A 23,884-nucleotide genomic window follows, 5' to 3' on the forward strand; every position below is an offset into this window, starting at 1 on the left:
CTTCTTCGTTAGTCGGTCGGATAAAGTATTCCTGTAATTCTGATTGTCGGGTTGCTGGATGTTCCCGATCGGAGACGTCGCTCGACCGCGCGTTTTCCTGGAAAGGAGACGAATATACGCCATTAAGCCGGGTTTAACTCGTTCCACGGGAGGCAGCCCGAGCCCTAAGCCCAGCTTAGGGCACGCCCACGATCGCTATTCCTTTCGGTATTCCCGGTGGAATCGAGGCTCCGGCATCGCGCCTTGAGAACCGAGTTTCTGGCCAATGGTGGCGATTTGTAAGGGTGGCGGTACTATTCCAGTTAACGGGCAGCGTAATTTAGGGTCGAAATGAATAAATAGCGTACACAACGTCTCGCGAGAGCTCGAGTGTAACAACTTTCGGCGTTTAAAGGCTGCGTGTTGCTACACGGACTCCACATAAGGCCAGCCACTTCTCGTATGGTCAATATTAACTAACGACCACGCTATTAATTCTCTAAGAGTATCTTTATAGCTCCGCGTACCAGCTTTCTTAATTTTTTTTTGGGTTTAGTAAGATTTCTTGTTCGCGAATCATTTTGAAAACTTAATTAAAAACCAGCCAGCCTCTGCCAGACAGCAGCGCATAATGTATTCCAGTGGGGGTCTACTAGACCTCCCGCGCGCCTACTTAAGCACGAGGCGGTTAAATCACTCTGCAATTCAATTGTACATTCTTGTAATATGACATCATATATTTTTTCATCCGTTATACTGGGTTGGACAAAGAGTCCTTGCGTTTTGTTCGAATAACGCTACACTTTTTATGAATAAACATTTATTCATTATTTAGCTATTTTTGCTTTCCAACCACTAATAATGTTCTTGGCTTCGAACGAACGTTTTATTTACTGCAATTGTCCAGTAGTACGAAAATTATTCGAGACTAAGAAGATTGCATGTAAAGCATCGTCTTTTCAGACGCTCTCTGCGGGGAAATTCACGGAATCACAAAGGTTTCACGGAACCTGGTCGCGCCTAACAAGTGTTGCAGGCGACACCGTTCCACTGGCCCTCATTTTCCCAGAACTTTTTCCACCTTGTTGTACGCTCCGAATCTACGGAATTAAAAACGATAGAAAGTCAGTTAGGTTTCGCGCGTAACGGGTCGAGGCAGCAGCTGAGCGACGCGGCTGGGTGAATTTTTCTCGTTAAACGTAATGAAAGGTTTCCTTGGAAAGTAACGTTAGCCCCAGCATTGTTTGCCCTTACGGAGAGACGTCGTTTCCTTTTCCAGATTCGACGTAATTACTGCATACGGCTCTGCGTAGAGCGAGAGAATTCATCGTCAGGCCCGTGACTAATAGATCTGCTGATGTCACGCACCAAAACGTTCGTCTCCGCTCTTGACGCCTCTGGTATCGCCTTTGATAAACGACTCGAGTCCCGACGTTTTCCAAGTTTTCGCGCGACGGTTTGATTGCTTTCCCGATCAACTGGGCGGGAAAAGAGCTACAGCTGTTCCTTCACGGGTAACCGAATCGATTCAGAGGGGACTGAAATTTTTACGAAAAGTTTAATGGAGTTTTCGGCCAGAATGGAGATCGCAACGGGGTCACTGATTACATCACGAGTCTTTGGGCAAATTCGGAAAATAAAGGAGAAACGGGGTCGCGCGTCCGATGATGTACCAAACCATTTTTGTAAATATCATGCTTTGGCACAAATGCTTGGCCGTAGTTCCGTTTCCCTCGGATTTATCGCGAAAAAACGCGACTGAAATCGATGGCCTCTTCGTCGGACCCTCGAGGATATCGCGTACGGTGTTTTATCCAAGTTTGAGCTTTCGTTTCGATTCCGTGCCTCTGTGGGATAATTTGAGAAAAATTCAGAGACTCTGCTATAGTTTTGTTCCATTACGTAGCCTCGTTCTTATTCCTCTCATTGTTTCGTTCGATGGGCGAGGAGGCGGCGGATCCATAGGGTCAGCGTTCCAGGCGGAATGGTAATCGGAAATGAAAAGTTCCAGCTGGTTCGCGTTCCGTAGCGACCTCCGGAAGGAGCGCAAAACGGATTAAAGGGCAGTCCAGGGGATGGTAGCGAACACCGGCCAATCAGCGTCACCGAAGGTGGCCCGACGGAATTGCGTGAATCAGAAACGATGGGATCATTAATTGGGGGCGTGGATTGATTTACCTCGTAATTAACAATTACCGTCCGACGATCCCACGTACCCGGGGCACGAATATTCCCTGTTCTTCGACGTCTTTTCTTCGTCGATCTCCGCCCCATGCAAATTCTCTGGCGAGGCTTCCCGTCTTTCGAGCAATAAAGTTCGCAACTTACAAACCGCGTAAAATATAGAAATTCCAATGTTTGGACAAGTTTGATGATATTGTAAAACTGTCTAGGAAAGAGAAAGGTACGATCTTCGAATGACCAGTCACGATTTGGCGAATGAATTAAACTCGCGTTCAAAGAATATGTAAATCCTTGGTACTTACGTAACGATGGTTACGCGAGAAGCAATAAGGAACTCTAAAAGAAAAATATACGCGCGTAAACTTCTTACTTTTTATTCAAGCTTTGACTCACTGTTTTGAAACTGCACCTCGAGACGCTAAACTCGAGGAAAACACTATAGGGACACGAGGAAACCTTCTTAAAGCAGATCTTTACCAAGTTTTCTATCTGTGCGCCTCTCTGTTCAAAGCGTCGTAACTCCGTCAATTTTACGACGTTAGCGATGCAATTTTGCAGATACATGTTATACTATTCTCTCGGAAAACGCGATTAAGAATAGAACGGGGGAATTTAAAAACCTTTTAACGACCGCCGGCTTTTCAAACGGAATTTACGATCGCGTCGCGTTATTCGCGGTTTATTCAGCGAAACGCGTAAAACGACGCTAGTACATGCCTTAATAACGTCGATGTGTTTTTTTTTCCTCTGTTTCAGGTGAGTACTCTGGCTTAAAGGGAAGCTACCAGCGCCCGGGTAATCACGACACGCGGCGAGAGAGACCGGAAAAGAGTATCGTCGGCTCGACGTACGGTAAAAAATAAGAAAACTCGATCAGGTCGATAAGCGAGCCGTGATAAATGAATTCATTATGCTTGCACCGCGTCATCGCGTTTAATATTAAACAGTCTCCTGGAACCGGGCAATTACGAAACTTTGCTGGATCGGATGGGTGTGCATCAGCCCGTTCGCGTGCGTCTCTTAGCTATTTCTGCGCCGGCGAAATAATGAATGCACCGCTGTCCTCGGGAAGAAAAGCTTCCGCTAACGAGACTGTGTCTTTCGTTTGTACGTACAATTTCTAGCCCGCGACTCGCGAATCCTGACTAACCATTTTCCCCGACCGACAAAAAAGTAATTACTCCGGAGCAATTTATTTTAAGAACGTTAAAACATTGTTTCGAGCGCTGCACGAATAATTGCTGCATCGATTGCAGCAGTTTCGAGTATTTTCGAACGAAAGATTTAAGCATTTTCATCATTCGGTACAAAATAAAATTGTTTTACGCGCTCAGACTTTAATGTAATCAGTTTTTCGAATTGCCACCGCCTTTTCCGAGATACTGCTCGTACGATTCGAATCTGTCGCGTGCAAGGATCGATTTTTTAATCCGAAACGAACGTCCCCTCGGGCAGTGTCGGACCTTGCACGAAAGCTCGGTTTGGCGTACGCGATTCCAGAGTCGGAGTCGCGCGCTCCGTGTCGCGTTCTTCGACCTTTTTTCGTCCTCCCCCGCCTCCTGCGAGGGCGTAATAACGTGTTCGTGCGAAATTGCGACGAGGATGCAGGCACATCCCACATTCTCGTTATATTTCATATGCACTTTGTCAAGCGCGAGGCTCGAGATGAGACGAGAGGATCTCGCGAGCGTGAAGAAGCCCTCCTCCTTGACACTTTATCCCGAGACCCACGCGGCAAAGGGGAACGGGGCGTGACGAGCAATTAATTTCGTGCTCGTCGAATATTTGACGGCAGTTCTGACGAAAGTTCGCTCTGTTGTACGTGCCCGTGATCGATAAGTTGCAGAATGAGCGACCGACAGAGCGGGGGTGGCGCCGCGGGGGTGTTGTTAATAAGCAGCCATCGAAGTTACAGAACAGACTTTTTTTTTTTTATCGCGTTCAAGAAGAGTGACGTAACGAAATCCAATCGTAAAATTTTGAAATTCGATCGTGCACGGACGAGCAAACGTCCACGGGTAGATTTTAAAGGCCTTCGAGTGGATTGTTGCGCGCCAGGGATTGCAAATCTACGGACTTTTTCAATTATCGGTAATTCGATTAAATTCTCAGTCGATGGGTTTACCGATAATTTTATTTTCCGCGCGCCAATGTCGGGAATGAAAAACAGTAAATATTATTAATATTCTGTCGACGCGGGATAAATAATATCGTACTCGAAATATTGATACGATATAAAATAAACGTAGGAATGCATTTATTTCGATGCGCGAACATTTTATTATTTCTCGCCACTTCGTAGAAATTGAGCGAGCAAAAAATATAATTCGTCGGGGACTATGATCCGTTAATTGCGACCTAATTTTTCTACAAATTAATCCAGCCGCGAGAAGTGGTCCCTCAGTTTTTACCGCGCCGAGCTAGAAAGACCGCTTACGAGCGATGTTGACGATGACGAAAAAAATCTACCTTTTCGTACGTAAATTGCATTTTTGTGATGGCGATGCTATTAGTAATCGCTTTGTGCGTTACGAGATTCTGGCCAGTCGTGAAATAATTTTTTTTCCCCCGGGTTTTTTTTCGATCGTAAAACAATTATCCATCGAAACGAACTTGTTTTCCAGCCATGGCGAACAAGAAACGCGGGCTGTTTAATGGAGCGCGTGTCCACTAATGAATTCTGATGGATTTCCAATAAGTGTGAGCCCGACAGGGGTTGATACCAAACTAATCATTATTATTTTCACACTCTTGACTGTATATCTCGCACACAGCCGTCACCGCGACAATAGCCGCCGGTTACACACGCGGTATCGGCCTTTGATACACTGTGTTACGATCAGCCTGGATCGAGGCTATTGCTTTTGGGGCTTCTGGCAAGAGAATCACCCTGTAATACACGCAATCCACGTTTAACTCTTTGAACGTGTCCAAGATTAACAACCAAATATTATTACGATTCGACGGGTACTTATTGGACCAGGAATATTTAGCGAACCATAGGGAGCAGCTTAATAAGCTCCTGGTTATGGTTCGATAAATACGCATCTGATAACACGTTGTCAATGACAACGAAAGGAGGGACCAATTGAATTTATCCTTTGGCAATTGTCGTGGTAAATTTTCAGGAGACTTTTGAATCTAGCACACGGACGATAAATAAGAATTTCTTGACGTTTATTGTCTGATAACGGTAGCTCGATAAAGCCAGTTCACCGACTCGTCAGCGTGCGTAATGCTCGAGTCATATTTTACTCGGTAAAATTTATGACAATGCCATCGCTACAAATAATCGCTCGAGATTACGATACCTTATCGGTCGAGGAAGGCCTTCCGCGCGATATTCTTTTTTCGAGCTCGACTCGAACTTGCATTACCGCCATTGCGCCTTTTCATTCACGCAATTCAACCTATTTCAAAAAATAGGTTTAAGTGTCCATCTTGATTTCTGAAAGTTTCTTAGATTTTTAAAATAAATAGTTCAAGCGAATTAAATTTTTTAAAGAAACGATACTCGAGTATCATTTTCGGATTCCTTCCGTACCGAAACTTTCTATGTATACTAGTATGTATCTGCGACTGGCATCGCATGAATTTTGTTATGCAATTGCCTCGAATAGCGCGGTTACTAGTTATGAACTAGCACCGAGTCGAAAGTGGCGTCGTAATCAGCGGCCATGATAGCTCCTTGAGCACTAAATGGAATTATTATTCCCCGCAAGTGTTTCGTTCGAACTAGAACAAATTGAAGAGATTCAGTCTCCTCTTGGTAACGTAATCTCACGAGTTTTCAACTAAATTTTTAAACACACACGTTGCAAAGTTAAAGGAGAATTCTGATCCTTCTTTTACCTAGAATATTACTCAAACCGTAGATAGGGGAAGAGCGTGATTTCGCAGGGATCATCGATTAACATCGCGATAAATGTCGACGTTCCCCGAAACCTTAGCAATCCCATGGAAATCGGCGATACACTGAAAAGTATTGTACGGCTGATTGACGTCGGCGGACGGTGTGATTGGCACGATGATTGACGCCTATCCGCGAGATGAGCCAATCCAGACAGTCGAAATACAGTCTCTCTTAACGATCTGCTACGGAAATTGCGGCCCTCGCGTTTCACGCGCGCTGATCTCGTTATCGCGTCTTCCCTCGATTCTTGTTACGCGCACGTGTCCCTCGTCAATTTTTGGCCCCCCATCGATCCCTCGGATCGCCCAAAGATCGACTATATACGCGCGTCTACCGCGAAAGTAATTTTCCCGGACGGAAATTTATCTCGAATCTAACGACGATGAATAATTCATCGTTTGGCTGTCGGTTGCGTCCGCGGAGACTCGTGAGACCGTTCTTACCGAGTGACACGATGGAGTTGCGGGATCTAGCGCCGGTTTCGCTCGCGTAATATCCGCTCTGTTGCCGTAAACTGTGGCAATTTCAACGTCCCTGCGTTATTAACGTTAACGCGCACGGCCGACGAGCTTCCGCCAATAACAAACTCTCGCTGGAATTCCGCTTTATCAGCTTTTCGACCGCTCCGACGATTCGCAAATCGTCCCACGAGCTCTACACTCTTCCCCTCAGACAATTGTAAACTACAATCTTCTTTTGTCCACGTACTAAAGATAATTTCAAAGCCTGAAACTATTGCATGCGTATATAGCGGCTTTTCCAGGCCTCTAAGGTTCATTTTCACTGAGAATAAATCGAGAAACTCCACAGTCTTCTCTTCAGACAATTGTAAACGACAAAAGTCCAGGTACAAAAGATAATTTCAAAGCCTTGAACTATTAGATGCGTATATAGAGGCTTTTCCAGGCCTCTAAGGTTCATTTTCATTGAGAATAAATCGAGAAACTCCACACTCTTCCCTTCAGACAATTGTAATCGACAAAAGTCCAGGTACAAAAGATAATTTCAAAGCCTTGAACTGTTAGATGCGTATGTAGAGGGGTTTCCAGGCCCCTGAGGGTTCATTTTTATCGAGAATAAATCGAGAGGAAGCGTTCGTTGTCGCGATGGTTGTTCCGGATCGTCGATCCGTGTTCTTAATTCGACTGAGCCGACGTCTGATTGCCCTTAACGAAGTCGATGACGCCTACGGGGATGAAAACGAAGGGTAATTCCGTCGTCGGGGATCCGCTCAGCCGGAATACGAGCATCGTTCTTATCGGTCGGTATTCCCGTTGCACGGAAACCGATATACTCGGCCCGTACACGGGGCGAGGGTGTAAGTTCGTCACGTTGAATGGGTTAGGCGGGGGAGGACGGTCCGATGCTTCGTTTATGCATCTTAATCCGGGCATTGTTGGCGCGGCCGGAATTCGTGAATCGCAAACGAGGACACAATATACTCGCGAGACCTTCCGCGCTGAATCGAAATCCACGGCATAAACGGATCTGGAAGATTATCCTGGATCGTCTGGCTGGGGGTCGGGCTTTTATCCGCGCGCCAGCCGAATTCACGGATACGAAGCTCGGACGATTTTAATTCGACGAAAAGAATTCTAAAAAAATATTATCGTACATTACGGGGACTCTCGACTGATGAATTAAATAGCATGAAACCGAAGAAATTATATACGTTGCAACGGTAAACGCCTCGAATCCCATTGTATGCAAATCGTGCGTCGCTTATAGATATTTTCTACGTCGCGAGACGAACAATAATAGGGCTGGACCAGACGCGGTTAAAGACAGAATCAATTAGAGTGGACTGAAAAAAAACTGGGAAAGAATGTATATCGGAACGAATCGATCGACAATAGTGACGTCTCAATTAGTCTCGTTTTGTACCGCGGCGCTTATATCACTGTCCCTCAAATTTAGGAGCGCATTTTGTATACAATTCATACGAATAAAATGAATCCAAATACAATTGCAATTATCATCCGAAATCGTATTCAAGCATCGCCCAATTAGTACGCGATATTATTCTGCACACAATAGCCTGCGATATAATCATTATCGAAACCACGAGCGCTTGTCACAATTATTTCCGTGCTTTTTTGTTCGTCGTACACTGGTTTGTACGAAATGCTTGCAAACGCTGGGAGGATATCGCTGACGAAACGAAACTGTTTCTTCTTCGAAGCAATTTCGATAGTAATTTCGATTGGAAATGGTGGTGATTGAAAAGTTGCTAGTTCGACGGTGTCGCGGTTCAACGCGCATCGATTGTTCGCAACCGTGTACCGTAGAGCATTCAAGTTTTGATTTGCCCCGCCTTTTGTTCGCGGAGAGTGTGGCGTTTGCATTCCTGCGAATGCTAATACCAAATTACGAAAACGTCTCGTGTCTTCGGAATTGCTTCCTGAGAAAGTGGTTGACCCTATAACAGCGTCGACGCTTATCGAGTGTTAATTTTTAGCCTTTTGATTATTACGACATAATAATGCAACGTATCTAAAAGAGTAATGGGGAATTTTGAATAAATCAATGTTATTACAAAATTTGTTAGGGTTGTACTCGATATAACATGGAAAATCTCAGATTTGTAATTGCTGGATCGAATTTAACGTATCGTTAAATTGCAGAACACGCAACATGGTAGTTAATTAATTTGTATAAAATTAATTCGACTACGATCAGTGTTTTCTAGAGTTATCGAGCGTGACTGCGCGAGATAGATAATTTACAGGTTACTTTGCAGTTTTTTTTTTTTTTTTTTTTTTTAATTATCGAAACGCGAACGTGATTGATAAAAATATTTCCCGATATTTTTCTCGATACTATCCCGTTCCCTAGTTTGGGATGTAAAAATTTTCTAAATTGAAATGGAACGACACTTCGCTCGCAGCGTTCGCAACAATTTCATCCGAAAATCGTCCAATTTATCCACTCCCTCGTGTACAGAGGGGGGACAAAAACAACAGAAAAAGGTAGATTATTGAAAAAAAATAGCGTGAAAACTGAACGCTGGTTCTTGCAGAATAATCGTACCGATGGTAACGATCAGTCGCCGTACGAAGAACTTGACGGCGATATCGAAACATTTTCACCCTTTTGCACGTGGTGGACTTTTAATTTCGATATTCGAGGTTCCTCGAAAACTCAGCCGTCGCGATTTCACGGAAGACGAGCCCGTCGACGAATTCCAATAGAAACCCACCGGTTGAGAAAACTTCGACGCGTTCGCGCCGATTCATCTTAGCGGATCGCGTGTTTGGCAAACTTCGCCACCCCGGGAACAAAGGGAGCTCGCCGAGAATAAGAAAAGTAATCACGCCAGCAACCAGCCTGCGAAACTTCTCTCGCGAACGTTAATGGAAGAATCGATAACCGACCGAATTTTTTCTCGGGAACAATGAGATTCCGTGTCTTTCGACGCCACAATGTTTTTTCTCCGCAACAAACCGTCTATGGTTTGCGTAATCTGCGTTAATTATCCGCTTCTTTGATACGAAATCGATTCGTCGGATCGTTCCCACGTTAAAGAACATTTTATGCGATCAATAGACGACCAATTAAGTAAACTTTGTATTTCTCGTTGTAAAATGCTTAATAAATATGCTTCTTTTTGGTAAAAAGACAAAGTCACAGTCAAAGAGTAACGCGCTGTTTGCAATAATTCAGTTACTTTTATACGTCGGAATTCAATTTTTTTCTATGGGAGCCTCCCTTTTCAAGGACATTGAGTTTAAAAATGCATAGATCGAGCACGAGCTTCGCTAACAAGGGTTTTCCACGAGCCCAATAATTTAAAAAATGTTAGAATACCGTGTTGCAGGTAGAATATTTTGTCCGTAACGTAAAAGCATTTTTGCTCCTTTCTACATTCGTGTATATTTCTTTCATATTATACCCGAAACAGTTCAAGATTAGTTTCTTTAAAATTCGTTCCATATTTGTTTGTTTTTCACCGTACCGTTTATCGAAGGAAACTTTATACAACGGTTTGGCTCTTTAGATTTTCGGCAAAATTCTTTTATTCCGTTTGTCCGCGGCAACACGCAGAAAGAACGAGTTCTAAACTTTCGACGTTGCCGCCGCTGGGTAAACCAGTTTCAAAGTTCTCCGGAAAGTTGCGAATTTTTCGCGCGTGAAATGTTCGCGTGTCGCCTTCGGGGCTGTTTCTCCTTTAAATTCGGCCGTTTTGGCGCGATTCAATTTTTTGAAACTCGCCCGTCGCGTAAGTAAAGAAGTCTCGTTTGAGGTCGGGCCAAATTTTCAGCTCGAAATGCTTCCTCGAGTATTTGTCGTGCGTTAAAGGATTCAAAAACTTCCAACGGTCGACTCTCTCCTTTCGCGTAAAGTCACAATAATTTCCTACTCCCACAATAGCAATTGTACTGGAGGAAATTCTTAACCCATTTGCATCCAAGCGCGGAATATTCCGCGAGCCGCGACTGTCTACTATCACCAAGCGCGGAATATTCCGCTGTTTACTATCGTCAGTTGAACGTCGCTGATGTTTCGATGCGGAAGCTTAAGTAGAGCGATGATGCAAATGGGTTAAAGTTGGGAGGAAAACGAATAAATATATTGTAACGTTGTTTCTGATGTGGCTTGGCGAAAGATAAATAAATGTACGTAGTTTGATATTGATACGTTCTTCGAAACGTGGCAGAATCTGGAGTGTCACCCAGTTTTTAGGGCTCTAAACTAGACAAACCCTTAATAACATCGTGAAAACAGAGCCACGAAACGAGCGAGGGTAATAAAATTTTTCCTTGGTTCTGGCCGCAGTTTCGTGGCCTTTTTTTCCATTCGCCGCATGCAGCCGCGGCACGCCATTGGTACGGTTCCAAGTGGTCGACGAAAAAGTCGTCGGACGGCTGGTAGATTTAGTAGTGTTCCGCTGTCGGTTCCTTTTTCCCCGACGCCGACGCTCTAAGCAAGACGTATCTCGTCGCCGACATGATTTCCACTCGTTAAAGCGTAGAAAACCGGAACTAATTCCCCTGTTAATTTCCGGAAGGATAACTTTTTCCTTCGGACTGCGCGACCGCGAGAGAAAACTCGCTCCGATATTCTGCGTGAGTTCTTCAGGAGTACGATCGTAATTAATTGTACGAACGTGTACAAAACAGATGTATTTTAAGTATCCCAAAAAAAAGGGATTTTATTTCTGTGACTGAGATTTATCAATCTTTATCGATAGTCGGGAACAAACTCAGAATCAATGGCTGCCAGATTATGCACGACGCTTGTTTGTCCCCGTTGATTCCTCCCCCGATAGCCGTTGATCAAGTTAAAAAGTATCGAGGCTGGAGACACGAGTCTTTTCTTTCTCTTTTAACTTCCGGTGGAAAGTGTTCTCGCGCAATCTCGATATAGAGCTTCTCCGGAGTGGCAGCTTGGTAGTATCGAAAAAGACAAAAATGTCTCGGCGGATTTTATTTAATCGACGGAAACCGGGAAGAAAGGAGGATGAGAGGCGATATACCAAGGAGGGAGTAGACACTTTGACGGTACAATTATCGTCTGGGGCGAGCGATACAGGTATATCGGGCCGTGACATCGGAGGGGCACGAGGTTCCTTGGCTTGGAAGCCCCATGGAGGAAGACTCCTGTGCTCGATAACTCTCGATAGCTGGCCGCGGGGTGGTCCGCAGAATCGGCCACAATGCGGGAACAAAGGAGCTGCGGCGTAGACGTTATCTCGATCGAATAAAAATGCCAAAGTCCTTCGATACACTTGACATAAATCTCGGGAACGATAAAGGGGGCTGCGGTAACGAGCGATACGTCCGATCGTTAATGCCAGGCTACGTGGAAACTCGAGTTCCACGGAACTCGGGCCGTTTCGCGGGACCATTTCCGATGGACTCCTGTTCCCAGGTTTCAATTTCGATCTCGGAACGATTCCTTTATGAATAAAACAGTGTTCTTTGCCATACTTTGCTTGGCTCTCCATACATGCATGGAAAAAAGCGTGTTCCTAACGCTAAACTTAATGACACTTTGTGTATACCCATCTCTACCACGACCAGTCTTTCTTTGTTCATTTAATTTTCATCGAATAAATGATAAAACACCATTGAAATTTTGTTTCAAGTCATACCATTAGTTAGTTTCAGAGGAAACAGTTATTTACGAAAAAATACTGGCTAGTAATTACGTAAGCATCTTGTGTACAAATTTAGATTTATTTTCAATTAAATAAACAATTTATGATCCAGTTTTATCGCACACCAGTCATATGATCAATAGGAAGTGCTGAAACCTCTTTGGGTATGTAGTGTCAAAGTAAATGAGAAAATAAACATAGAAGACAGTATAAATTATAATAGTTGTTATGCTCATCAGATAGGGGATGAAATGCCCTTTAAAATGAGCGTTCGAACGAGTCGATAGCTTTATTAGTTCCGGAGATATAGCGTTTTTAGTTTCAAGTGGATGCGGTGGCTAGTTTCGGAGATACGAGGGACCGAAGCGTTCATTGAGATCAATGAACTCGCGCGCGCGTCAATAGTAAACAGTGCGTAGTAAATTCTTGGAAATACTACGCGGAACTAGGTCACGACAGTCACATTCGTAGGGTAGGTCAGCACGACGCACGTGCGACAAGGAGGTCCGACGCGCTAGACAAAGACAGCGATAGTCGAATTAAGAAAAATTACCTTTTACATAAATTACGATATCTCCGAAACGGTAAGTCGGATCGACAAAAACCAAAAGTCATTTTAAAGAGGAAGGTTTGCCGCCGCTAACAATACCTCAATAATAAGTAAAACACTAGTAGTTTCGGAACTGCACGGGTCTAAAGATTTAGTATTTTTAATATGCGTTAATAGGCCTTTCCAAGGCGGATAGAGAAATTACCTCTTTACATAAATTACGATATCTCGAAAACTAAAAGTCGGATCGACAAAAACCAAAATCCACCTTAAAGGGGAAGCCTTGCCGCTTCTAACAGTAGCACAATTATGTATAAAACACTAGTAGTTTCGGAACTGTACCGGTCTAAAGTTTACCTATTTTCAATACGCGTTGTTAGACTATTCTAAGACAGTGGAAACTGAAAATTCTCTCCTTTCATCTTTGTTACATATTTCCTATTTATGAGAATAGTTGTCCAAGGGTTGAATGTATTCCAATTTTCAATCTGAACGAATCGAACTGCGTTCGTGCATTGTAAGAGTTTTCAATGGAACGAGGAATTTCGGATTCGCGTTGCTGTTTAGGGTCGTTCGATACGAAAATTGAGAACCGTCGAACGCTTTGGTTCTTCGTAAGTGCGTTCTTTTCAGGTATTGTGCTCGGATGCAAGGAGAATAGAGAGCGTGCAGTCGCGCAAATTGAGCATGCTGACGCAGGCTGTTTTCCAGGAATCCCAAGACAGCACACTCAGAAGGGGAAAATAGAAACCTTCCCTTTCTCTCAAACGCGAGGACACATTCAGACATTCACTGGAACACGCGAAATAGTCAGACGTAAGAAACAAGTCCAATGGGTGCTCATATTCTGTAACACAACACGCCCGTTCGTTTGCTGTCGCGCCATTACGTTCGGTTTGTTACGACTCTCGTGCACAATACATTGTTAGAACAGCGCATTCTATTTCAACAGGGTCGTACGATAGCAATTTATTGCGAAAACAAGCGTACTCGGCGATTAAGCATCCAATAGCGACTCTGTGTTTCGCGAGACTTTGCAATCTTTCATTCTTTGTCTTATTTCTGCATCGCAAGGAAATTCATAGAATACATTCTATATGATAGAATTTGATCCAGTCAAATTGTATCACTTTACAGTACTGCAGAGCGAGTTGATACTCTTTCGAACCATGTCAAGGATTTGCACAATTTCTCTTTTACTAGCTGTGACTTCAAATTTGTCGTTTTCTCGAATATTTATTAACTCATCATTACCGCTGGCACTTGACGTGATCAAGGAAACATATTAGGTACAATCTCGGAACAGTTCGAGCGCGTCCAAAGTTTTCCTCGACAATTTTTCGTGTTCCGTCGCAGTAAATCGTAACTCGCGAAAGTTTCGGAAAACTGCAGTCAGAAGCCAAGAGGGTTTCGAAATGAGTTACAAGGAGGGTCCCAGCCGGCGATGTTGGCTCGAAAGCGAGCCCTCTTCGGCGCGAATGAAACGTATCCCTCCCCTCCGTTCGGATCGTCGATCGATAATCGATGATCTCGCTCGTCTGCTCGAAGCACCGACGCCGGGAAAGATTGGACCGGTAATATCGCGGAATATAGGGTGGAGATCGATGGGACTAGACTGGCAGACCTTCGACTTCTAGAAAGATCTGATACCCCGATTGAACGGTGCTTTTACCTGAAATTCGTTTATCGAGTTCACGGGGTGCAACCGTGCGCGTTCTATGGACGAAATCCGGCCGCCGCCAATTTCATCAGTGCACTCTTGTGATTCGTTGCAGCGCTGCAGCATTTCGTTGCCGGGTATCAATCCCGCGTTCGCAAAATTTTTATTCCCGCGGAGACGCGAGGGGAAAGTGAACCCAGGCTCGCAAAGCGTTTCAGGGGCTGTTCGATATTTGTCGCGACGCGAAAACCATAGTTTTACAGCTTCGCGCCCGCGCATAAACGCGCCGAGGATTAAACGTTCGATGAGCAAATAGCGATTCTCGGCTGGGAACAATATTACGGGAGTTATTTCGAAAGATACGGTTTTCGTCGATGGGTCCTAAAGTGGGATTTTCCAACTTCAAAAAAAAAAAAAAAATAATAACTATAAAATGATACGACTTTGAATGCGACTTTGTTAGGCACTACACGAATGCCACGAACAAAAATAGTCACAAGAATAAAATACAATAAGCGCGAAAAAAAAAGGAAACGAAGCTGCAATTAGTGCAGCGTGCTGTAAAGAGCAAAGGTGACTCCAAGCATGTTATAAAACCCGCATCGGGTTATTTACGAGCAGGGCGTGTAAAAGTCGCAGTAACATTTTTAAATGTCGAAGCTAACGAATGATTAACCGCTAATTTAAACAACTGACTAAACGTCGAAGAAATAAAATGCACAGGACGGGAATAATTCGCGTGAGTCTTCCTCGTGGAGGATCGTGCCGGGCATTTTGTCGGGAGCAACGAATCCTCGCGTACTCGAGCCAGAGACAGTGCTCCGGGAGTCACGTACGAGGCAGTTTCAATTCCCTGTAGGACTTTTTGTACCCTGGTTCGTCTGGCGTGCGCCCGCGGACACGGCGTGCCACGAGGAACGTGGTTCATCTTGGAAATATCATTCTGGCCGTTGTCCAAGGACCGCGTTCGCTGCTGGAATGCATTTCTCCGGTCTAATCAAAGCACGACGAACGATAAATCGGGCCGAACGGGGGTAATGGGTCCTCGCGGAACCGAACGAAACGGTAACTCGTGCGTGCGAAACGGAGTGTCTTCGACACGTGGCCGCGGACAGGGCACTTTGTTCGATCTTATCGTTCGCTAGCTTCCTGCACTGCGATTCGATTACGATTTTTCGAAGCGATACGAACGGCGCGAATACGTGAAATCATTTTAAAAAATTTCTGCGTGACTATCAAGCTTGAAATATTCATCGTGCTGCTCTACGCGCGCCATCGTCGCTCTAATATTCCGTGTGTGTCTTTAGCGACTCCTGAATATTATGTCCTTCGCGTGGCTAGGGTCTTAGGCGGAGGTTGGGTACGTTCTGCGCCATAATTTACCGCGTCCTGCGTATCTTGTACGCGTAGGTAGGCAAGAGTTAGTATTACATTGGGCTAGCTATTAGAGGTACATTGTGGTAACGAGGCTACGATCGATGTTCTATAATTCTATGCGAGGGAAAGTTTCCCGGTTGTAGTTGTAGAATTTGGTGTAGGAAGGACTAGAAATTAGTATCCTCCAGGTAGCATATGCCTTCGTGCAATAATTCCCAACGTATTTTGCATCCGGAACCTGTCCAACCTCAGAAAGAATTAATAAGCGAAACACAGACCCTAACGTAAGCTTCGTATTCGAAAGGGCTAACGAGATCGCGTGCTAGTAATGCAAGGGCGTTTCTAACCTATTGAAAAAAATAAGGCACCGTAGGAAAGTCGAAGACGAACGAACGCGAGAAACTGGGGGAACGTAATCGAGCGAACGGCTGATTTCTGTCGTCGGAGAAGCATTTCCACGTTCGCGTCGACTCGGTTGGATGGTAGAAACAGGAAGCGCGCCGCGTCGTTCCCCGCAATGCTCGACGGTCTCCAGACGCCGACGTCGACAAACGAGACCTGAAAAGCGGATCAGGGGCTTCCATTGAGAACGGATACGGAAGACACTCGACTCACGGTGGGGTGCCATTGAAATGAAACGTGGGCGCCAATGCACGCGCGGCTAATAGTCGCAGACGAGCGGGTAAAAAAGAGTCGGGAAAGGCTGCGAAAGGCTGTCTCGACGAGAGCTGCGTAACAGCGACAAATATGGTGGCTCTGATCGCGCGGAAGTTCGATATTCCAGGAATTAACGACGAGGACGAACCCGAGGAGGCGGACCGAGTGAAAGAGTCTCGTCGGAGGGAAGAAACCCAGCGGCGTAGAGACCCGTGGTATCGATTGCCTTTTTTTTCTATAGGAAGAACCTCGGTTGTTTATCCGTTTCTTTGACCCGTGGGCGTGCGCGGATCGCGAGAACGTCGTGGACGGTGTCACGGAATTCGACCCGTAAATCAACCGAGTCTATAGAGAAAGCATCGATTAACGATGGAAGATAACGCGCTCGTTGCAGCGCGTAAGCCTTAATTAGAGGGATTAGGGAGTGACGACCGACTCGAAGGAAATGGGAAATCGATGGTTGCAAACCCGGGGCATCGTGGTGCATCAGGGTGCAGAGTATTGCGAGCTCGGATCTTTTGGAATATTACTATGTTCATTATTTACTGATATCTGCGAGACCTACGCCTGTTATATTGACGATCGTTAAAGCACTTGCTTGTAACCAGATAAAGTCAGTTTATTAATCGAGTACCATTAGCAGAATCAGCTGAACGCTTTTTAAGAATTTTTGCAGTACGTTTTTTCTTACTGTCGTGGAGGGCAATTAACGCGAACGGAAGTTCGTTTCTGAAATCTGAGCATTGTGGAAATTTATAACTCGTGTAAGAACTTCGATGAAAACGAAGCTCCGACATTGCACAATACTCGAAAATTACCGTAGAATTCGTCGTGGAAATTACGAAATCTACCGAATTATACGACATCCGGATTAATTGCATTCGAAACAGCATTGTTTCAGCGTACTGTGAAATGCAGAATTATATCAGCGTGTGGATATTATATTAAATTCATCGCATTTGTGCGATACGTGGACGTAGCCTTATAGTTGTCGTTCTTCAATAACGAATAGTTTGTGGAGAAATTCCTGGTTTTAAGTCGTCAGAAATATGACTGGAATCGGAAGGGTAGTTGCTACTGCAAAGGTATTCGAGGCTTTCACGGTCCAGGTTCTGACAGTTGATATTAGTTTAGGCTTTCGGTAAGTTTGTGTCCTTTGAGGAAAGCGTTCCGACGTTTCGCCAGCATTGCAGCTTCTTTAGGGGTTAAACGACGCACTGATATTGGTGTGTGTCGTGTGGTTCGAGTCTATTTAAGGTGCCTCTGTTCGCCTCATGGATCATTAGCTATCGATCATCGAGCTCGTGTCATGGGTCGCTGGTCTTTGATCGAACAATTATTGCTGGTACTTGCCCTTGAAAAGGGCGCTTTAGCGGATCTGGAAAGAAACACGGCGCTGTTGATCCTCCGACGAACCAAGAACGTTCTTTTCTTGGAACGTTGTCGAAAAACACGTTGCTCGGAGTTCGAACGGCGGTATTAAACGAGATTATTCGGAGATGAAACAGAATGCACGCGATGTAGCGGGGCGAATTTGATCGCGGGACGCGAACGGTTCGTGAAAGCTTCCGTTTTGAGAGACCACTCGAACCGAGACGAACGAAAACCGGAGAGAACGATGGAAAGGAAAACTGCATCGAGTGGCGATGCTCCTCGATCTTTCATCCGGCGCTCCTCCCACTTCCGATTGGTACACAACGAGAGCCTCCATCGAAATCGCCTCCCTGCCACACGAGCTACTGGATATCGTTCCTCGAAGTGAACCGAAATTAATACCCGATAATTAACCTCGTGCAGCGTCGAGGCTCGAGCAAGCTGCTTTATTCAAGCGTCTTCCACTCGACGGGATTTCTTCGCTGACTGTAGAAAGCTTTTTTCGCGACGGTGCTTTTTCATGGACGGAGAAGACCCGTTGGAAAAGTTCGACGCGAAACAAAGTATCTCTTTTTGTTCCTCGTTTGACGCCTCCGAGAGGAATCGTCGACGATCTCCGTGATCGTTCGAGATAAGAATAAAGAGACGCTTACAGGCGCTGCGATTATATATTTCCTTGTACTTTCGTCCATAAGAAACGGGTACTTTTTCAGCCTACGCCCACCGTACTTGTTGCTTAGCGACCATCCGCTTGTCGATACCATGGATTTACATTCCCTTCGGGAGAATAATCCGTCTCTTGTTTATAGATCCTTGGAAAGAAATTAATTTATATTCGCTCGCGTGCCTCCTCGTAATCCCGGGAAAATTAATCGCACGTACAGCTTGAGACTTCGTAAATATCCCCTGTATCGCTAACTAGATTTATTTCTTTTTGTTACAGGTAAGTCACAAAAGTTTGACAGTCGAAATTTCTCATCCCAGGTATTTATACTTGCCCGTTATCAAAGAAGAAACATTAACGTATTTTTTATTGAACTTGTTACACGATTTTATCCGTTTCCATCGAACTCGGCTACCACGAGAATTATCTTAAAGCCGAACAAATAATTCGCGAGGCTCGAGTGCCAATTGAAGCCGAATCTCCACCGAATCCATTTCGCGCGGCGAAAGAATCAACGCCGGAACGAAAATTGAAGAAGCACCGCGATGGGGAACTTTCGCGGGCAAATATTTAATCCGACGGAGATGAAACTAATTATATCCGGGTAAGGATGTTCGCGGGATTATGCTTCTTTCGATGCGACGTTTCCTCCGGCGAGTTCTCGAGGAGTTTGCGAAATCGCGGAAAGTAACTCGACCCCCCGAGAGATTCCTCGGGGGACGAAACAAGAAAAGCAGATGGTTAAATGGCTACGGTGGATATTCCATGGCACGGGAACGTCGGGTGCCGTTGGACTCCGATTACTCCCGGGTTTCTCGAAATGGACGGAGCCGAGGAGACTCTCCTGGTAGACACGCCCGGAATTCCGGGGACCCGTATGTGGATTCCAGTCATGTCACTCGCGAGAGCAATGTAGATGAGTCCAAGAGACGCGCCGTGGTATCGACTGACGTTCACGTCGCTCGGGATGCGATTTCGCGACGATTCGACGTGCACAAAGGGGCGGAAAATTCGCTTCGTTACGCATTCCTTCGACTCTATCGCTCTAACCTGGATCATCGATTCCATCACCCCCTATTTCCCGAGCAATCGCTCAATCTTCGGAAATATTCTATGAAATCTCCGCGACTCGACGGCGCTGAAGGTTCACGAAACCACGTTGCAACGTTCCAAGGTAATTTCGGAAACGTTGCGTTGGGAATTGGAACTTTTCGCCCGCCGAAAGGAATATTTATCCGTGTCGCTACGTTATCGGCGTTTATTATTGGAATCCAAGCTCTCGTTTTATTATTCTCGCGAGTGTATCCTCCTACGAGCATTATTTTTCACCCATCATGCGTGAATTCGGTCGAACGATCGTATTCTAGAGAGAGCGAAAGATCGGCTCTGAAAGGAGACGCGAGTCGTACTGGGTCAGACGTTTTTAGTCGGTCTTTATAATTTTCAATGGAACCTGGATTTCGTTCCACTCACCGACCATTTTTTAGATTTTTACTCCGAGCAAACAATTTGTGTCCCGTTGAGTCAGAATTTGTTTTTACGTTACGAGTATTTACCCATCCTTGGCCTGTGACCGAGCAAACGTTTCACAGTCCACGTTTTACTCGCTGTACCATATTCCCCTTATCCCAGAAGCGATTTTTCCTTTCCCGTGGAAGACTATAGGCAATGTGTGTATAGCACGAGACGAAAGTAATCCCCTGACAAGGTACAAACGTCTTCTTAGCGAGCAGTAAGCGTTCAACGTCAGTCTTCCGTCGTATCGTTAGCAATTATAGTAACGAGGTTCTTCGGAAAAGCTTGATATCTCTTTACCTTTGAATCCACACCGTTACGATCCGTAATCTGTCAAGAGTGTCGAGCGTGTGCTACGTCGTCTTCAAGGTTATCGATCCTCGAGAACTTCGTAGAAACGGTCGCGGGGAAAGAGATCGAGCGAGTGGGAGGCGAGAAGAGGGACCGCGTTGCGTGAAACACACCGTTCCTCCCGCGACTCTCCTTTTCAACAGGGTGAAAAGGTTCCCCCTACCCACCCCCAAATTCCTCGTGAGCTCGCATCCCTCCATCTCTGTCAAGGTCACCCTACGCCTCTCACCGTCTCGAGGGTTGCTTTTACAATCTGCGAGAACTCCGGGAGCGTACGCCACGTTCGATCCACGATCTTGTCCCGATCGAGTCAAGTATAGTGACTTTCTCTAGGCCCCTTTAGGGGTCTATCACGCGATCCTCTTGTTCGGTACACGCCAACATAGGGGTATCTCCATTGTCAAGCTGTCTCTCGACCATGGGGGTGCGCTTAGAAAATTTTGATAGGTGGGCAAGCAAACTAGTTTATCCCTAAAACTAAACCGTCCTTTCCCTAAACAGCAATTGCGTTTAAACTGAATTTAGTAATAATTTTTATACTCCGGATACGAGTATCGAATAAAGGATTGTTTTCAAGTGGTTCGAATAATAAAAATTCAGCGGTTATAAATCTGTAAAACAGCGCAGGCTGGCGCAACGGGTCCTGCAGAACCTATCTATCCGCTGGAAAATCGTTGGTTCAAGTGCTGTCTGGCTACTCGGCTGAAATGGGCCGATGCACCGTCATGCATAAGCCACCTGCGACGAACGCTGCCAGCTATAAGTATTAGGACACTTTGCGTGGAATAATTGCGAAAAGACGCAGCGAATATATTTTTCACGAGGCACGATCGTTGCTTTTTAAGAACTCTCGGTTGCATCGGTACCGATGCAACCGGATGTTTGCTCGTACAGTTTCTATCGATTAAACGGTAAAAGACGCAATTAAAAGAGGCGATTTATGGTAAACGTTTCTAGAAAATGGCGTACGTGGATACGACGATGACGGGGAAAGCGACGAAATTTCGTCTCGATTCCGATCGAGTAACAACCCGAAGGACGGTTCGTCGAACCGTGGCAACGCGATCCTCTGCTCGACGGCTCAAGGTCAGCAGCGCGAGGACCACCCCCGCGACGCGAAAACATCCGAGCAACGTCGGCGTGACCGCGATATGCGACACGCGTCGAGAGGGAAAGAGAAACCGAACAAACAGAGCGCGAAACGTAGAACGTAATAAATCAGCGTTACGACGATGACGGGGTGAGTCGGTGAAGGCGGCGGGGGTGGAGGTGGGGGACGGGTCAGCTGGACGACGAGAAGATCAACGACGGAATTAGGCGGTGCGCGCGGCTGAGCGTAGGTGGAGGCGAGAGTACAGGCTGCGTTGCACGCGCGCTCGAAGGGCAGAGGGGGTGGACGGAGGACGGAGGGTTGACCGTTTCGGGAGTGTCGGAGGTGGCGGCGCACGGCTGATCGATGCAACAGCAGCGCCGCTACGAGGAGAGGCTCGGAGGCGTCGGTGCGCCCGAGGCAAAGGGCAAAGGGGGTGGCGTCCGCCGACAGCAGAGCCTCCCTTCCGCCCTCGGGCTTCGCCGCATCCCTCCGATTCCCTCCCTTTGGCTCTCCGCGCGCCTACTAACCGAGCAGCGCGCGTTGGTCCCTCGCTCTTCGACTCCCTCCACCGCCCCTGCGTTCAACCCCCTCTAGCCACCCCTCCACCGCAGCGAGGTTTCAGATAGGGGTTGCTTCGACTCGACGCGATGCGCCGCGAGTTTCTCTTTCTCTCTCTGTCGCTCCCACCCTCGCGGGCTCAGTTCTCGGCTGAAGACCGTGCGGTGTACAGGTGATCCGGCTCGTGCGTGTTCACCCTCACTCTATGCTCGAGTTTGTCCGCCCGCTGGCCGGGATGACGTGCCGCGTCGCCACGCGGAGGACGCGCGCTCTATCCTGCCGCGCCGTCCACCAGGTGCGCGCCTCCACCTCAAACCCCTCCACCAAAATTTTATTTTATCGTTTGTACGCGGTTTCCGCCGCGTGTCCTGCCTCGAGCGACCAGCGACAGTTCCCTTGACTTCGACGCGATTCGAGGCTCCGTCCCTTGACCGTGGGTGTCGGTGCTGGATTCGTCGAAGGAGGATATCGTGCGTTTGGGGTTCCTCCGGTTCCCGAAACGCGGAGGAACGTTACGTGCGCGGAGTCGTCGGTCACGTGGCTCGGTGCTCGTCGGAAGTCGATCGAGGATCGTTGCGTTAATCTTGGAGGATGTTGGAGGACGTCTCGTTACCCGAATGATCGATCGTCCTTTTTACGTGGGCTCTTTCGAGAAGGGTAAAAGTAATGTTCTCTCATCGTTCACGCTCCCCTGAATCTTTCATGCTCGGTCACAATTCTCTGGCCGACCACTTCGCGACTGAAATATATGCGTGGTTTTCCGATCACGTGGTCGCCGATCGACCCTTCCGGTTATATTTTTACCGCGTGACGGACGAGGCGGCAATTTATCTTCCACCGGTTCGAAAGCTGGAATCATCGACGCTGCTTGCCAATTAAACGCACGACGCGGCGAAGTTTCCGCGCCACGGTGGTCGTCGTCTCGTTGGAAGCGTTTTCCTCGAAGAAAGGAAAAATGGCAATTAGCGTAATTAATACCGGGGACGAAATTACACATTTGCGTATCTCCGGACAGGTTGATTTATCCTTGGCGTGTGTAAGCACCGGTATTAAGCAGGGAACGAGCGGCGATTCTCACGGTGCTCGCCAAATAATAGGAGGGTGGGGGGCATTAAATTAACTTGGGCTTGTGGGATCTGGCTGCGGTGACGTCCACGGTCTATGAACGTTTCGCTTTTTTAGTCGTCCGCTTTCCACGTGCGCCTAAATTGCTTTAACCGCGAAATTTGCTGTCCATGTATTTCCCAACATTACCAACGAATAACGTTTCTTCGATTAGAGAGCGAATTGCTTCTCTAGCCGGATAATGGTCGCGTATTCTTCGACGTGGAAATTCAGAGAGCCTGGAATTCGAGCGCAAGACGTTGCAAGCTCGTTTTTTCTCGACCTCCGAATCAGAGTGATAATATTTTCACGGACCGTTTGAAACACCTTGCATGATAATCGATGAATTACACGCTTCGCGTGAGCACCGAGTACGAGAACGCTGCTATAAGCGTCAGACGTCAGAAGAACCATTGTGCTCCGTTTCTAAGGCTGACGGAAGCTCGATGATTCGTTTGCGGGCTTGCAAGGCTGGCTCGCCGTCGATGAGCCTGTTTCTAGCCGAACGCGTGAAGTCTCAACCTTCGATGTACCGCATGATCGACGCGTCTGTACGCTCGTTTCTTCCACTCTTACTTCGTACAGACTCTGATTCGTAAAAAGAAACATTCTTCGGAATCGAACGCTTCCAACGTCGATCCACGTGCCAAGATTTATCTGGTCTCCTCAGTTTCACGAGTAACTCGATTATTTATTCTATTACGCCATCGAAGAAAGCGTTTCGAGACAAAAGTGCACCGTCGACAATTTTCTACCTGGCTCTATGAATCAAAAAACATGACGATTCTACGAGCAGTTTCAGGGC

General features: G+C 46.4%; 1 protein-coding gene across 15 annotated transcripts in view; it reads left to right on the forward strand.

Annotated features, from left to right (window-relative positions):
* Positions 1 to 23,884, forward strand: part of LOC122397947 (MAP7 domain-containing protein 1-like) — a 219,619-nt gene that overhangs the window by 128,679 nt on the left and 67,056 nt on the right. For 2 of the 15 annotated variants that reach the window (XM_043397459.1, XM_043397462.1), the window contains exon 2: positions 2,920 to 3,015. The exons of the other annotated variants lie outside the window; for them this stretch is intronic. In XM_043397459.1, the coding sequence (XP_043253394.1) occupies positions 2,920 to 3,015 (96 nt within the window). The remainder of the gene's footprint in view (positions 1 to 2,919; positions 3,016 to 23,884) is intronic. 15 annotated transcript variants of the gene reach the window in all.

This window comes from Colletes gigas, unplaced genomic scaffold (genome assembly GCF_013123115.1).
Source record: "Colletes gigas isolate AHSC1104 unplaced genomic scaffold, ASM1312311v1 Colletes_gigas_Sc00010, whole genome shotgun sequence".
In the NCBI taxonomy this organism is placed as follows: domain Eukaryota; kingdom Metazoa; phylum Arthropoda; class Insecta; order Hymenoptera; family Colletidae; genus Colletes; species Colletes gigas.